This window comes from Chiloscyllium plagiosum, unplaced genomic scaffold, assembly GCF_037043375.1.
Source record: "Chiloscyllium plagiosum isolate Xiang-an unplaced genomic scaffold, Cpla_swu_hap1 HiC_scaffold_7, whole genome shotgun sequence".
In the NCBI taxonomy this organism is placed as follows: Eukaryota; Metazoa; Chordata; class Chondrichthyes; order Orectolobiformes; family Hemiscylliidae; genus Chiloscyllium; species Chiloscyllium plagiosum.
The window spans coordinates 95,280,953-95,298,879 of NW_028270145.1; the positions used below are offsets into that span (position 1 = coordinate 95,280,953).

Below are 17,927 nucleotides of genomic sequence, written 5' to 3' on the forward strand. Positions count from 1 at the left end.
CAGCCGTTCCTCATATGTTAGACCTGTCATTCCAGGGATCATCCGTGTGAATCTCCGCTGGACACGTTCCAGTGCCAGTATGTCCTTCCTAAGGTGTGGGGACCAAAACTGGACACAGTACTCCAAATGGGGCCTAACCAGAGCTTTATAAAGTCTTAGTAGTACATCTCTGCTTTTATATTCCAACCCTCTTGAGATAAGAGACAACATTGCATTGGCTTTCTTAATCACGGACTCAACCTGCATGTTTACCTTTAGAGAATCCTCGACTAGCACTCCCAGATCCCTTTGTGCTTTGGCTTTATTAATTTTCTCACCATTTAGAAAGTAGTCTATGCTTTTATTCTTTTTGCCAAAGTGCAAGACCTCGCACTTGCTCACGTTAAATTCCATCAGCCATTTCCTGGACCACTCTCCCAACCTGTCTAGATCCTTCTGTAGCCTCCCCACTTCCTCAGTACTACCTGCCTGTCCACCTAACTTCGTATCTTCGGCAAACTTCGCTAGAATGCCCCCGGTTCCCTCATCCAAATCATTAATATATAATGTGAACAGCTGTGGCCTCAGCACCGAACCCTGCGGGACACCGCTCGTCACCGGCTGCCATTCTGAAAAAGAACCTTTTATCCCAACTCTCTGCCTTCTGTTAGACAGCCAATCCTCAATCCATCCCAGCAGCTCACCTCGAACACCATGGGCCCTCACCTTGCTCAGCAGCCTCCCGTGTGGCACCTTATCAAAGGCCTTTTGAAAATCTAGATAGACCACATCCACTGGGTTTCCCTGGTCTAACCTACTTGTTACCTCTTCAAAAAATTCCAACAGGTTTGTCAGGCATGACCTCCCTTTACTAAATACATGTTGACTTGTTCTAATCAGACTCTGCTCTTCCAAGAATTTAGAAACCTCATCCTTAATGATGGATTCTAGAATTTTACCAACAGCCGAGGTTAAGCTGATTGGCCTATAATTTTCCATCTTTTGCCTTGATCCTTTCTTGAACAAGGGGGTTACAACAGCCATCTTCCAATCATCCGGGACCTTTCCTGACTCCAGTGACTCTTGAAAGATCTCAACTAATGCCTCTGCTATTTCCTCAGCCACCTCTCTCAGAACTCTAGGGTGTATCCCATCGGGGCCAGGAGATTTATCAATTTTAAGACTTTTTAACTTTTCTAGCACTATCTCTTTCGTAATGGCAACCATACTCAACTCTGCCCCGTGACACCCTTTAATTTTTGGGATATTACTCATGTCTTCCACTGTGAAAACTGTCACAAAGTACTTGTTAAGTTCTCCTGCTATTTCCTTATCTCCCATCACTAGGCTTCCTGCATCAGTTTGAAGTGGCCCAATGTCTACTTTTGCCTGTCGTTTGTTTCTTATGTACTGAAAGAAACTTTTACTATTATTTCTAATATTACTGGTTGGCCTACCTTCATATTTGATCCTCTCATTTCTTATTACACTCTTTGTTATCCTCTGTTTGCTTTTGTATCCTTCCCAATCTTCTGATTTCCCACTGTTCTTAGCCACTTTATAGGATCTCTCTTTTTCTTTAATACATTTCCTGACTTCCTTTGTCAGCCAAGGTTGTCTAATCCCTCCCCGGTTAATCTTTCTTTTCTTGGGAATGAACCTCTGTACAGTGTCCTCAATTATACCTACAAACTCCTGCCATTTTTGCTCTACTGTCTTCCCGGTTAGCCTCTGCTTCCAGTCTATTTTAGTCAGTTCCTCTCTCATGCCCTCATAATTACCTTTATTCAACTGTAACACCATTACATCCGATTTTGCCTTCTCCCTTTCAAACTCCAGACTGAACTCTACCATATTATGGTCGCTACTTCCTAAGGTTTCCTTTACTTTAAGATCTTTTATAGAGTCTGGTTCATTGCATGTTGAGTTGTTAAGCAATACTCATTAAAGTTTAGAAAAAGAGATGTAGTCTTATTAAAAAAGCAAGGTTCTGGGGAGCTTAACAGGGTAAGAGGTTGTTTCCTGTCACTGACAAATGCAAGAATGGATTGCACACTTGCAGAATAAACAATCTCACACTGAAGTTGGAGATAAGAAAGATTTTTTTCCTCAGAAGATCATTAGTCAGTAGATTTCACTCCCAAGTGAGCAGTGGAGGATTGATCATAGACTATATTCAAGTCCAAGCTTGACCGAAACTTGATTGATAAGGGAGCCAATGGTTGGGGGAAAATGGAAGTGTCATGGAACGATGATCTCATTGTCTGGCAGGGCAGGCTCAAGAGGCTGAATGGCTAATTCTGCTCCTACTTCGTATAAGCTTATGTTGTTATGTCTAGTAATTTTGACATCAGAATTTTTTTTCTGAATGCTGATGAAGGATTTTTGCCTGAAACGTCAATTCTCCTGCTCTTCGGACGCTGCCTGACCTGCTGTGCTTTTCCAGCACCACACTCTCAACTCTAATCTCCAGCATCTGCAGTCCTCACTTTCACGTAGTTGATTTTTAACAGCGTAACTTACTTGTTGAATTAGAGTTTCCATGCAAGTTAACCTTGAGTGAAGAATACCGGTAGAAGAACAAATATCTTGCAGAGAAATAATCATTAATCAAGCATTTAATTTCAGCATGTTTTAGAATGAGAGGCAAAGCAGTTTTATCCATTTTTACAAAGTACTCCAGGGTTCAAATTTTTTTGCTCCTTAGAACTGAGATGAAGAGATTTACAAAGTGCTCTACTCACATCACTCCTCTGTGCTTGGTTAGCCTTTGCCAAGACTGTTTCTGGGGCATCTTCTATTGAAGTGAATTTAATGGTGTCTGGTGGCTGGCGGTACTTTCTCTGTTATAGATAAAGAAAGGTTCTTGTTAAGGTATCATTCTGTTTAGCGCCATCAGATGCTTCATAGTTAAATCAGATTCAGGTACATGTATCCTTTGATGTGTTTGTATTATTAAGCTCAACATACATTATTACACCACAGTGAGAGAATTTCTTCCTTTCACAGTCCTACTGAATGACTGTTGTGCTCATGTAATGTGTTCAATTGCTGCTTCAGAACAGTCAAATGCAAAGATACTCCAGTATTGTGACCTACCTCATTGAGGATATCCATAGCTCTCTTAGCCTTTTCAACATCCAAGGAGCCAAAAGGAACCCAACCGATGCCTTTTTGCCAGTTATTATAATCAGCTTTATACTCGTTCTGTTAAGCAAATACACAGAGAGGAACATTACTTACTAATAATCAATCTTATCAATAATCAATACATTGTTATTCAGGTCCCAGCAGGGCTTTGGATATCTAATTTGAACCTGTGAGTCCAATAATACAGGGAAGAAACAGCTTGAGCCCAAATAATAACAAAGTGAATTAAATTAAACAACTAAACCAAATACTTACATCGCTCTGCAAACTGTAGGATTTCTTAGCCAAATTCAGAGGCAAACTGTCAGGAGGCATACAATAATGACTTATTGGTTGCTTATAGAATGAGTTGCTGGCAATTTCCTGAGCCTTTTTGGCCTGGGAGACATTGATCATATCAAGTGGAGAATGATACTTAGTCTTTGTGTCTTCATAGTCCTTTTTATAAGCACGCTGAAATGAGAGAATAAACAGGTAAATTTTGTGCTTTTCAGACCGCCTCACATTCTCAAAGCATGACACAATTGGCAGATTGCACTTGACCAAAACAGGGAGTTGAGAGAGATGGGGATAAGATCTGACAATAATGCAGCACCTTACGAAAGGTCTTGAGGTGAGTTCAGCTTGCTGTCTTCAGCCACAATTAAGATTTGAGTGTATTAGATATACAATACAAAAGTAAGACTGTCAAATCTTTCTGATGCTGTCTATTCTGCTAAAGCTGATCTGAAAGCAGCCATGCACCTTTCTTGACAGGAGCAGAACCCACCTCAGGTCAAATCATAAATTGTCAATTTAACTGTCATATGAATTTTACATGAGCTAATACATTGTGAGTTTTAAATAAAACTGTATTAGCTGCTTGTTGAAGCGATGATTTCTATCTTGCTACTTGGGACTCTGAACATATAAATACGGTCCAGACAGCTTTCAAAGGAGGCCCAATTGATCTCTGAAAGGTGATGAGCATTACTTAGAGTCATAGAGTCAGAGATATACAGCACGGAAACAAACCCTTCAGACCAATTCGTCCATGCCGAACAGATATCCTAGCCTAATCTAATCCCATTTGCCAGCACATGGCCCATACCCCTGAATGGCATTCTTATTCATTTATCCAAACAGATGCCTTTTAAATGCTGCAACTGTACCAGCCTCTACCACTTCTCTGGCAGCTCATTCTATACATGCACCGCCCTCTGAATGAAAAGGTTGCCCCTTAGGTCCCTTTTATATCTTTCCCCTCTCACCCTAAACCTACGCCCTCTAGCTCTGAACTCACCCACCCCAGGGAAAAGACCTTGTCTATTGCTCCCAAGCATGCCCCTATTGATTTTATAAGCCTCTACAAGGTCACCCCTCAGCCTCTGATGTGCCATTTACTTCTGATTGATTATGAGAAAGTGAGGACTGCAGATGCTGGAGATCAGAGCTGAAAAATGTGTTGCTGGAAAAGTGCAGCAGGTCAGGCAACATCCAAGGAGCAGGAGAATCGACGTTTCGGGCATAAAACCTTCTTCAGGAATGAGGAAGGTGTGCCAAGCAGGCTAAGATAAAAGGTAGGGAGGAGCGTTAGGAATGCGATAGGTGGAAGGAGGTTAAGGTGAGGGTGATAGGCCGGAGAGGGGGTGGGAGCGGAGAGGTCGGGAAGAAGATCGCAGGTCAAGAAGGCGGTGCTGAGTCCAAGGGTTGGGACTGAGATAAGGAGGGGGTGAGCGGAAATGAGGAAGCAGGAAAAATCTGCATTCATCCCTTGTGTTTGGAGGGTTCCTAGGCGGAAGATGAGGTGCTCTTCCTCCAGGCGTCGTGTTGCCATGGTCTGGTGATGGAGGGAGGCCAAGGACCTGCATGTCCTTGGCGGAGTGGGAGGGGGAGTTAAAGTGTTCAACCACGGGGCGGTTGGGTTGGTTGGTGCGGGTGTCCCAGAAGTGTTCTCTGAAACGTTCCGCAAGTAGGTGGCCTGTCTCCCCAATGTAGAGGAGGCCACATTGAGTGCAGCAGATGCAGTAAATGATGTGTGTGGAGGTGCAGGTGAATTTGTGACAGATATGGAAGGATCCCTTGGGGCCTTGGAGGGAAGTGAGGGTGGGAGGAGGTGTAATCTAGGTAGCTGTGGGAGTCGGTCGGTTTATAGTAAACTATAAACCGACCGACTCCCACAGCTACTTAGGTTACACCTCCTCCCATCCTGCCCCCTATAAAAACGCCATCCCATATTCCCAATTCCTTCGCCTCCGCCGCATCTGCACCCAGGAGGACCAATTCCAATACCAAACAACCCTGATGGCCTCCTTCTTCAAAGACCGCAATTTCCCCTCAGACGTGGTTGACGATGCTCTCCACGGGAGAAAGTGTGGGCGCAAGTTTTGTGTTTCTTGCGGTTGCAGGGGAAGGTGCCGGGAGTGGAGGTTGGGTTGGTGGGGGGTGTAGACCTGACGAGGGAGTCGCGGAGGGAGTGGTCTTTCCGGAACGCTGATAGGGGAGGGGAGGGAAATATATCCTTGGTGCTGGGGTCTGTTTGGAGGTGGCGGAAATGACGAAGGATGATACGATGTATCTGGAGGTTGGTGGGGTGGTAGGTGAGGACCAGTGGGGTTCTGTCCTGTGGCGATTGGAGGGGCAGGGCTCAAGGGCAGAGGAGCAGGAAGTGGAGGAGATGTGGTGGAGAGCTTCATCAACCACGTCTGAGGGGAAATTGCGGTCTTTGAAGAAGGAGGCCATCTGGGTTGTTCGATATTGGAATTGGTCCTCCTGGGAGCAGATGCGGTGGAGGTGAAGGAATTGGGAATATGGGATGGCATTTTTACAGGGGGCAGGGTGGGAGGAGGTGTACTATAAACCGACCGATTCCCACAGCTACCTAGATTACACCTCCTCCCACCCTCACTTCCCTCCAAGGCCCCAAGGGATCCTTCCATATCCATCACAAATTCACCTGCACCTCCACACACATCATTTACTGCATCTGCTGCACCCAATGTGGCCTCCTCTACATTGGGGAGACAGGCCAACTACTTGCGGAACGTTTCAGAGAACACTTCTGGGACACCCGCACCAATCAACCCAACCGCCCCGTGGCTGAACACTTTAACTCCCCCTCCCACTTCGCCAAGGACATGCAGGTCCTTGGCCTCCCTCCATCACCAGACCATGGCAACACGACGCCTGGAGGAAGAGCACCTCATCTTCCACCTAGGAACCCTCCAAACACAAGGGATGAATGCAGATTTTTCCTGCTTCCTCATTTCCGCTCACCCCCTCCTTATCTCAGTCCCAACCCTTGGACTCAGCACCGCCTTCTTGACCTGCGATCTTCTTCCCGACCTCTCCGCCCCCACCCCCTCTCCGGCCTATCACCCTCACCTTAACCTCCTTCCACCTATCGCATTCCCAACGCCCCTCCCACAAGTTCCTCCTCCCTACCTTTTATCTTAGCCTGCTTGGCACACCTTCCTCATTCCTGAAGAAGGTTTTATGCCCGAAATGTCGATTCTCCTTCTCCTTGAATGCTGCCTGACCTGCTGCGCTTTTCCAGCAACACATTTTTCTGATTGATTATATCAACAACTGAATTTGGCTTTTGAAATGTTAAACCCAAATGCATTTGCACCATCTTTTGGTGCCAAGCTATCAGTCCCTGACCTCAACCTGTCAAATAGAAATCAGAGTTACAGGAAAATAGACAAACTGGTCTGGGAATTGAGGAGATTTGGGGCTCATTCAACTACAACCTGAAATAAAAACTTTGGTATTAAGTTTACTGTCCAGAGGGATAACTTTTTTGATATTAATCTGTTTTGATTAATGTGACATTCTCAACTTTGCAGTTCTGGTTGAGGCATGCCTTTAAGGTGTCGGTAGGCTTTATGTTGTAAGTCAACAGCAAAATTGTATCCACGTGCAAACGCTTGCAAAAGTATTAAAGCACACCTTGCGTGCAGTGAGTTTGGTGCTTGGCTAAGGAGGCCAGCAAAAGGACCATGGATAATTAATCCATCAGCCTTCATTTGCATGTCATGTTGACCCCAGTGTCCTTGAAAGCTATCATCTCCTCAAACTTTCCCTTCTTCTTGAATACCCTTCAACATGTCTCAAAAGGTTAAGTTGGACAGGATGGGCTTGTTTCCACTGGAGTTATGAAGCTTGAAAGGGATCAGAAAAGATTTACAAGGATGTTGCAAGAGTTGGAAGGTTTGAGCAATAGGGAGAGGCTGAATAGGCTGGGGCTGTTTTCCCTGGAGTGTCAGAAGCTGAGGGGTGACCTTATCGAGGTTTATAAAATCATGATGGGCATAGATAGGTTGAATAGTAAAGGTCTTGTTCTCAGGGTGAAGGAGTCCAAAACTAGAGGGCATAGGTTTACGGTGGGAAGAGAAAAGATTTAAAAGTGACTTAGGGGTAACTTTTTCACGCAAAGGGTGGTACATGTATGAATTTAGCTGCCAGAGGAGATGGTGGAAGCTGGTACAATTACAACATTCAAGAGGCATCTGGATGGGTATATAAATAGGAAGGATTTAAAGGCATATGGGCCAAGTGCTGGCAAATGGGACTAGATTAATTTAAGATATCTGGTTGGCATGTTGAACCAAAGGGTCTGTTTCTGTGCTGTACAACTCTATGACTCTAAGAGTAAGGAGTGTCTTAATGGAAAAAATACAGGATAGTGAATGGTTCTGACAAAATAGATGTGAAAAGAATGTTTTCTCTTTAGGATGAGTGCAGAACTAAGTGGCACTGTACTAAACTTAAGAGTTGTTCATTTGAGATGGAAATGTTAGGAATTTAAATTTCTCTCAAAGGGTTGTGCAGCTTTGGAATTCTCTGCCTCAGAAAGCAGTACAGGCGAGGTCATTGGATATTTTTAAGTCGGAGGTGTTGATGATTCTTGTTGGGCAAGGGAATCAAAGGTTATCATGAATAGAAGGGAAAGTGGAATTTGAGACACAGGCAGACCAGCTATGATCTTACTGAATGGCAGAACAGGTTTGATTGTCCAAATGGTCGAATAGTGCGCTATTTTATTTGTTTTAATGTTTTGCTTCTCATGCTATTTTCTTGTTTAAAGTCCACATTTGAATCCTTCCAGTCAGAGTTTTTGCTCACCTCACTCTGCATCTTTGCCACATGCACAGAGTGTAAGATCTTAGGATCATCCTCTATTGAGCGAGCTCCGATATGCTTCCCACGAGCCTTTTCATAGTTTTTTTTATATTTGACCTGAAAGGTAGACACTGAGAGTTAATAAGGTGAGAATTTCATTTCGGTACTTTATTTAAGAGTATCAAGTGAGAAGATTAGTTGAAAAGAAATCAAACATTAATTCCATTTTAATAGCCATTATCAGTTTCAAGATTATTAGAGTATTCTGGGAAGACATTTTACAGTTTAACACAAAACAAAGTTCTTTCTTTTCTGTGTTAAAGATGCCTCTCATTTCCAACTTCAATGAACAAGTACATTTCCCACATAATGGTTGTATACATGAAAAATGATGAGTTTTGAGAGGATTTGCAGCTCAGGTTGAGGTTCTGGATGTAGGTTTGCTTGCTGAGCTGGGAGGTTCATTTCCAGATGTTTCATCATCCTACTAGGTAACATTTTCAGGTGGGCCTCATGCGAAGCAGCGTACATGATTCCTGCTTTCTATTTATATGTTTGGGTTTCTTTGGGTTGGTGATGTTATTTCCTATGGTGAACCACCAACCAGGAAATAACATCACCAACCCAAACATATAAATAGAAAGCAGGAATCACGTACACTGCTTCGCCTGAGGCCCACTGAAGATGTTACCTAGTAGGGTGACAAAACGTTTGGAAATGAACCTCCCAGCTCAGTGAACAAACCCACATCCATGAAAAATGACCTAATGCAAAACTAGCAGAGAGTCATAGAGTCATACTGCATGGAAACAGACCCTTCAGTCCAACTAGTCCACAACCATGTCCCTAGTCCTAAACTAGTCCTTTCTGCCTGCATTTGGTCCATATCCCTCCAAACCTGTCCTATTCATGTACTTATCCAAATGTCTTTTAAATGTTGTAACTGTGCCTACATTCATTACTTCCTCCAGCAGTTCATTTCACACACTAACCATTCTGTGTAAACAAGTAGCCCCTCAGGTTCTTTTAAATCTTTCTCCTCTCACCTTAAAAAAACCCTAGGTTTGAACTTACCCCATCTTCAGGAAAATAATTTGCAATTCATCTTATCTATGCCCCTCATGATTTTATAAACCCCTACAAAGTCATGCCTCAACCTCCTACACTCCAGTGAAAAAAGTCCCAAAGTATTTTTATAACTCAAACCCTCCATTCCCAACAACATCCTGGTAAATCTTTTCTGAATCTTTTCTAAAATCACTTTAATTATATTCTTCCTATTAAGGACATCCAGAACTGCATACAACAGTCCGAAGAGGCCTCACTAACATTCCATATAACTTCAACATGACATCCCAATTCCTATGGCACATGGAAGTCAGTACACTGAAGGGTACGTAGGTTAGTCTGATCTTACAGTAAGATAGAACACTCGCATAACATCAAGGACTGAAGGGCCTATACTGTGCTGTACTGTTCTATGTTCTACGTTCTTTACTCAAAGGTCTGAGCAATGAAGGCAAGCATACTAAATGCCTTCTCAGCCATCCTGTCTGCCTATGACATACATAATATTTTGAAATTTATCTGGACCCCTAGGTCTTTCTGTTCTACAACACTATCCAGGTTTCCACCATTAACTGTATAAGCCTTGTTTGTTTTAAATGCAATACCTCACATTTATCCAAATTAAACTTCATTTGCTGCACCTCAGGCCACTTACCTAATTTATCAAAATCTCTTTGGTAATCTTAGATAATCTTCTTCACTGTCCACTATGCCACTGATTTTGGTCTCATCTGCAAACTTACTAACGATGCCATCTATATTCTCATCAAAATCATTTATATAAATGACAAATAAAAAAAGGACCCAGTGCCAATCCTTGTGGAACTCCCCGGGCTACAGGTCTACAGTCCAAAAAAATCCCTGCGCCACCACCCTCTATCTCCTACCATCAAGCCAATTTTGTATCCAATTGGTAAACTCACCCTCAATTCCATGTGATCTAACTTTACCAATTATTCTACCATGCTGAACCTCATAAAAGGCTTTAGTAAAGTCCAACTAAGCAACATCTATCGCTCTGTCCTCAAGTTTTTGGTCACTTTCTCAAAAAACACAATCAAGTTTGTGAGACATGATTTCCCTCACATAAAAACCATCTGGCTATCCCTAACAGTCCTTGCCTCTCCAAATGCATGTGATTTCTATCTTTCAGAATCACTTCCACCAACTTCTTCACCAATGATGTCAGACTCACAGGTTTATAGTTCCAAGGCTTCGCCTTACAAACTTTCTTAAATAAAGGCACAACATTAGCTACCTTCCAGTCCTCACTTGTGGTTATAGATAACACAAATATTTCTCCTGAGACGCCACAATTTCCTCCCAAACTTCTCACAACATCCTGGGATACTCTAGGTCATATCTCAGAGATTTATCCACCTTTATGTTTTCTAAAAATTCCAGCACTTCCTCTTCTATAAAGTGAACAGTTTTCAAAACATTGATATTTATTTCTCTGAGTTCTCTAGCCTCCATTTCTTTCTACAGTAAAAGTTGACCAAAAAGTATTCATTTAATATCTTTCTCACATGTTGAGGTTCAACACAATGACAATCTAGTTGATCTTTAAGAGGTTCTACTCTCTCTCCAGTTGCTCTTTTGCTCTTTGGATTATGCTTAACCTTATCTACCAAGGCTCTCTCATATCCCTCTTTGCCTTTCTGAATTCCCTCTTAAGAATAACCCTATGTCTTTTATACGCTTTAAGAGATTCATTTGATCTCAGCTGTCTATATCTAACATATGATTCTTTTTTATCCTTGACTAGAACCTCAATATCTTTATTCATCCATTATTCCCTAATCTTACCAGTCTTACCTTTCACTCTAACAGGAACAAATACATCTGAACTCTTATTATCACACTTTTGAAAGTCTCCTTGTTGTCTGTCGTTCCTTTAACTTTACTGTGAACAGTCTACTCCAATCAACTTTTGAAAGTTCTTGTCTCATACTATTAAAATTTGCCTTACACCAATTAAGAACTTTGACTTTTATGGAAAGCTTATCCTTTTCCATAACTATTTAAAAACTAATAGAATTATGACCACTAACACGTCAGTTACTTGCCCTGTCTTACTTCCCAAGAGAAGATCAAGTTTTGTTCCTTCCCTGGTAGGAACACTTATATGTTAATAAAGTAATTTTCTTGAATACATTTAACAAATTCCTCACCATCCAAACCTTAAATACTATGGCAGTCCCAGTCAATGTGTGGAACATTAAAATCCGCAATTATTACAAACACATAGTTTTACAAATCAAACCTACAAAAATCTGATTTGTCCCTTAGAGCCAATAAACAGAGAAAGCATTCATCTCATAGATTTGAACGAAATCTTCCATCTCTGTTTCACTTAACCCCACCAGTATGGTCATTCATTCCCATTCTCCCCTGTCTGTTTATCTCGCTCATCCTGAAATGCATCTAACCTATTAACCTCAACTTCTTGTGGTCAGCATGGTGCCCTGTGACAGCACCTCTTTGTTGATTGCTTTTTCAAAGAATTTTCCACTTGGCTCCAAATATTGAGGTTAAACATCACCCAGGATTACTTACATCACTTGCAATCTCTGCATGTGCCTTTGCTGCAACAACAGGGATTGAATCCTCTCTGATGTTGCAATGTTTGGCTTTTTCTCTGTTCCAGTCATAGTTGTAACAATTCTAGCAAGAAAGAAACAAATAATAAATGTAATAGCCAATCTTACAAAGTGTGTTGGGGGAAGATTGAATTGGGGATGACCAGGATTTCCCATCCCTTAGCTACCATTTTGTCAGCATTTTTCCAATCCCAAACCATTTTCCAAAAGGGTCAGGTAGAGGGCACAGGATCTACTCATCCTACAACTTATGTGTAGCCAATTGAGGCCATTATTAGGCATATTAGGGCAATCCCAGGGCTAGATCTCACCTCAGTCACCATACTGTGTTTGATGTCCACAGCTGAGGCCTCAGTCCACCCAACGCAAGGCCTCCCCCTTCTGAGCTGGAAATGTGTTGCTGGAAAAGCGCAGCAGGTCAGACAGCATCCAGGGAACAGGAGAATCGACGTTTCGGGCATAAGCCCTTCTTCAGGAATGGGGAAAGTTTGTCCAGCAGGCTAAGATAAAAGGTAGGGAGGAGGGACTTGGGGGAGGGGTGTCGGAAATGTGATAGGTGGAAAGAGGTCAAGGTGAGGGTGATAGGTCAGACTGGGGTGGGGGCGGAGAGGTCGGGAAGAAGATCTCAGGTTAGGAAGGCGGTGCTGAATTTGATGGATTTGACTGAGACAGGGTGGGGGGAGGGGAAATGAGGAAACTGGTGAAATCCGAGTTCATCCCTTGTGGTTGGAGGGTTCCTAGCCGGAAGATGAGGCGTTCTTCCTCCAACCGTCGTTTTGTTGTGGTCTGACGATGGAGGAGTCCAAAGACCTGCATATCCTTGGTGGAGTGGGAGGGGGAATTGAAATGTTGAGCTACAGGGTGGTTGGGTTGGTTGGTCCGGGTGTCCCAGAGGTGTTCTCTGAAATGCTCCGCAAGTAGCCAGCCTGCTCTGAAACGCTCCGCAAGTAACACCTCTGGGACACCCGGACCAACCAACCCAACCACCCTGTAGCTCAACATTTCAATTCCCCCTCCCACTCCACCAAGGATATGCAGGTCTTTGCACTCCTCCATCGTCAGACCACAACAAAACGACGGTTGGAGGAAGAACGCCTCATCTTCCGGCTAGGAACCCTCCAACCACAAGGGATGAACTCGGATTTCACCAGTTTCCTCATTTCCCCTCCCCCCACCCTGTCTCAGTCAAATCCATCAAATTCAGCACCGCCTTCCTAACCTGAGATCTTCTTCCCGACCTCTCCGCCCCCACCCCAGTCTGACCTATCACCCTCACCTTGACCTCTTTCCACCTATCACATTTCCGACGCCCCTCCCCCAAGTCCCTCCTCCCTACCTTTTATCTTAGCCTGCTGGACAAACTTTCCCCATTCCTGAAGAAGGGCTTATGCCCGAAACGTCGATTCTCCTGTTCCCTGGATGCTGTCTGACCTGCTGCGCTTTTCCAGCAACACATTTCCAGCTCTGATCTCCAGCATCTGCAGACCTCACTTTCTCCTCCCCCTTCTGAGGATGATCTGCCAACTCTGACCTTTTCTCATCTGCTTATATTTTTATCTGAAAGGTGCCCAAAGAATGCCTCAAGTTCAAGGTGCCCTTTCTTTTCCTCTGACCAATATCAGCAGCTCCCACGAGGGACTGTGTAGCTGCTAAGTATCACTGGAACCTCTTTAATTGGATGGCAAGTTCACCGTCTAATCACTAACTGGTTGTTCCTTCCAAAATTGTGTCAGGTAATTATTTCTGACTGAGTGCAACATCGGAACCAGACATGAATCATACATCAGAGTTTCGACACCAAATAAAAGAAACCTAGCCCTAAATGTCCAACAATTGTTAATGATTTCAAAATTTAAATGTCAATATGTAGCTTTACAGTGTGTGATCTGCCATGAGTAGCAAGACTCAAGATGGTATTTGAAATTCTTCACGTGCACATTTTTGAACTCTCAGTTTGCATGGAAACTAAATGTGTCCCAACAGATAGTGATAAAAAATGTCAACAGGGGACATTTTGGGTACCATTAACGATAACACAATAAAAGTCCAGAGTATGGTCATCAAACCAGAAAATATATGATTTTACAATGGAAAATTTCAAAGCACAGAAGCTTAATTCAAATAATTTAATTGTGGAATTTTCCTGCAAGATTTCTTGGTTAAGAAAACATAGAACATATTTTAAACTCTATAAGACCAAATATGGAAGTAAAATAAATATAAATTAAAGTTTAAGGGGAATTAACATCTAATATTACAACAAAGTCATACAAAGAGTACAAGAAAAAGGAATAGATGAACTCAAGGTGTCTGGAGTTAAGCCATAATAGACGAAGAAGGATATTAGATTTGTCTAAAGGGCTCCAGAGGCCAGCAGAGTGATGAATGTTAAATCTGACACTGAAACATTCACAGAGTAAGAATTTTTAGAGGTGGAGTTACAATTCAGTTTTGAAAGGGACATAGGAACTGAAGGTTCAACTGATAAAATATTAAATTAATACTTTACTACAATTACTCAGCAAAAATCAAGAATAAGTTGAATTTTAGTAGGATATACTGTATCCAGGACAGATTGAAATCAGTGTCATAGATCTACTTAATGAGTTAAAGGGATGAAAAACTAATGAAATCCTTCAGATGAGGCCAGGGAGACATTTGCAGTAGACAAATCAGAAAAGGTATTTGTACCATGCAAATGTAATATCAATGTTTAAAAAGCAATAAATTTGATCACAGTCAGCATGGATACAAGTCAAACATCACTTACAGGCAATTGTAAACTATTCTAAATAGCTGGGTTGCAAGTCTATGTGTGTTAAAGCCAATGTAAAATTAGAATGAGTTCATCACTCCCCCTTGACAACAAAGCAAGCCTTTAGTCAAATGATTTTGAATTCAACTAAAAGCAGAAGATTCCACAGCAAAGCATGAGATTGATTCAAAGACACCTTATAGACAGAGGGCTGGATTTTCCTGGGTCCCATGGTTCCCATTATAATCCTCTAACATACAGTTAAAATGTCAGTAGGCTTTCCTGTATTGGCCCTCCACAGTCTGGAGAAATACTTGCATGGCTGGGGTGAGGCTATTTAATGGCAACTTAAGGGGCTCAACTCACATAAACAGCAAACATATATGTTATCTATTTCCCCACTTTCAAATCTGCTGATGGGAAAGCATAAAATACATCGCTATGAGCACTCAGCAGACACCTAATGGTGGGTGTGTAGCATGATAGTGAAACCAAAGCCATATTCTGAAACACCCATCTTGTGATTTGATATAGCTACTGTGATTTTTGCAATAGGCCTTCTCAGTAAAAATCCCCAGTTAACTTCCCAATGTATGGGACCATATCCACTTGCTTTCCATCTGTCTTTCTATTTTGGTTCTTGACCACATGTCTTATCTGGAGTTGGTCACAAAGTGTCAACCAAGCTTGCTATCATACTCTCCTTCCCCAGGTTACTCAGACTGTCTCCTGTGTTCCCTGAAATGGATGGCACAAGGAATGTGATTTGCATGTGCATCCCCAGAAGGAATAAGCTGATTCAAATTGCCCACCATTACCAAAATTCCCCAATTTTCATCCCATTGAAGTGATCCAGATATTAATGATTCCCCATAGAGTAGGTCAATGAATAAATGGGTCCAGTTCAAAATGGGACCTGATCAACAACTTTCTTCTCATCCAGCAATCTTCCAACCATCCCACACCTCCAAGCTTTAACTACTATAATCATTTTAATTATTTTAAAGAGGGATTTTGCAAAAACAATGGCATTTTTGACATATTGTAAACCAAGATCCACCCATAGTCAGAAATCTCCATTTACAATAAAATGAGAATGAAAATTGGAATAAAAGAAAATATCTGAAGCCCTGAAAGTACTTACATCACTCAGGTTGTATGCATTCACCCTTGACTGGATGAAAAAGGGGTTATCAGGAGGCATAGTGCATTTGAACTTCTTCTTCTCATAGTCTGCTTTGTAATTTAGCTGTGGAAAATAACAAAATGAAATTTAGGATGATAAACATGATTGAGTCAATAATGTGGAAAATACTTCATGCAGCACTGGACCACAGCACATAATATTTGAAAAGCATTGACTGCAAATATAAACTTGTTTGTGGCTGGCCAACATAACCTATAATGTTGACTTTATGAGTTGCTGGTAACAGATGGTTCATACTGAATACTTCCCACATGCAACACATATTTGGAAGAAACTTTATTAATGTAAACCTTCCTTTCTTAATTAAAACAAGAAATTGTGGATGATATTTTTACTTCAGATCACTAATTGTAGTGATGAAGTGGAAAATATAATAATATACTTGCAAGTGTTTGAGCCTGTACAAATTTCAATACTCACAAAATTGTGCAAATGCTTAGATATAGAGGTCTTAGAATTGATAGAACATTTCAAGTCAAATATGTAAGAATGTACGAGACCAAACTCAGGAGAAGTATTTAACTCTAATAACACTTGTGAGAAAGTTGCCGCATTTATAGATACTCACGTCACTCAGTTGTTTAGCATTGAGCTGTGCTTGCAACATCACTGGAGAATCAGCCACTTGAGTAAACTTGATTTTATCAGGATGCATCTTATAGACTTGCTGTAATTAAAATAAGGAACAAAAACAGTTTATACATGGTTTAGAACAAATACTGTTCAAACTGATAGCACCAATTCATTGATGGACATTGGTATACCAATCAATAAATTATTTTGTTTTAAAGAGGGGTTAGGCAGAGGCCATCTCTCTGTTTAAACTAAGCAATGGACTCAGTTATGAGGAGATCCAAAGCTATGTAGTTTTGCCAATGCTCCCATTAAATTTTGGTAATACCACTCTTTGCCAAGGAAAACTTGGCTACATTCTGCTGGGTTAGGTTTTCATAACGAAGCTACTCATAAGGTTAGATACAACATGGAGAGATGTGCTAATCAAGCAAATTATCCATTACATCAAATATATTTTCCAATTGAGCTAGGTTTCAAACATTTAATTGCATCATGTTTTATTGTAATTGCTAAAATAATCTAATTGTTTTATTTTAAGAATAAGCTTTTCTGAATATTGGAAGATGAAGTTATCTCCCATATCAGTCTATACTTTGCCCACTAGTTGGGTGCTGTTTTCCACACAAAGGATCTGTTATAGCACATAATAGAATTAGAGGCTGTTCCCCTTGGATAACTAAAAAGAGCTGTGTTTAGTTGAATAGATTTACTAAGGCATGTTTTGTAGAACTGCAAAATATAACATATAATTTTAAAGGAAGGAAAACCTCCACTTAAAAAATGGGATTGTATTTACTTTGCAAAGTAAATTCTGTATAATCAAAGTATTCCTGGATAATTGGGGCTCTTTCTGGGGTAGGTGGGATCTCTACAAATAAGACGGTCTTCACCTGAACCAGAGGGGTACCAATATCCTGGGGGATGAATTTACGAATGCTCTTTGGGTGGGTTTAAACTAATTCAGCAGGGGGATTGTAGCTGGAGTATATAGGCGATTGAGAGTAGTGAGGTCAGAAATAAGGTTTCAGGGTTGCAAGAAGGTATCGGCCAGCAAAAGGTTGGTTTAAAGTGTGTCTACTTCAATGCCAGGAGCATTTGAAATAAGGTGGGTGAACTTGCAGCATGGGTTGACACTTGGGATTTCAATGGTGTGGCCATTTTGGAGACATGGGTAGAGCAGGGGCAGGAATGGTTATTGAAGGTCCGGGATTTATATGTTTCAGTAAGAACAGAGAAAATGGAAAAAGAGGGGGTAGTTTGGCACTATTAGCCAAGGACAGTATTATGGTAGCAGAAAGGACGTTTGAGGACTCGTCTACTGAAGTAATATGGGCTGAAGTTAGAGACAGGAAAGGAGACGTTATCCTGTTGTGAGTTTTTTTTAGAGGCCTCTGAATAGTTCCAGAGATGTACAGCAAGGATAGCAAAGATGATCCTCGGTAGGAGCGAGAGTGACAGGGTAGTTGTTATGGGGGACTTTAACTTT

General features: G+C 41.7%; 1 protein-coding gene across 38 annotated transcripts in view; it reads right to left on the reverse strand.

Moving 5' to 3' along the window:
• Window positions 1–17,927, reverse strand: part of neb (nebulin) — a 297,385-nt gene that overhangs the window by 237,644 nt on the left and 41,814 nt on the right. For all 38 annotated transcript variants that reach the window (XM_087989288.1, XM_087989277.1, XM_087989285.1 and 35 more), the window contains 7 exons: window positions 16,434–16,532; window positions 15,803–15,907; window positions 11,860–11,967; window positions 8,236–8,349; window positions 3,385–3,582; window positions 3,079–3,186; window positions 2,724–2,822 (listed from right to left, as the gene is read on the reverse strand). In XM_087989288.1, coding sequence (XP_087845414.1) covers window positions 2,724–2,822; window positions 3,079–3,186; window positions 3,385–3,582; window positions 8,236–8,349; window positions 11,860–11,967; window positions 15,803–15,907; window positions 16,434–16,532 — 831 coding nt within the window. The remainder of the gene's footprint in view (window positions 1–2,723; window positions 2,823–3,078; window positions 3,187–3,384; window positions 3,583–8,235; window positions 8,350–11,859; window positions 11,968–15,802; window positions 15,908–16,433; window positions 16,533–17,927) is intronic.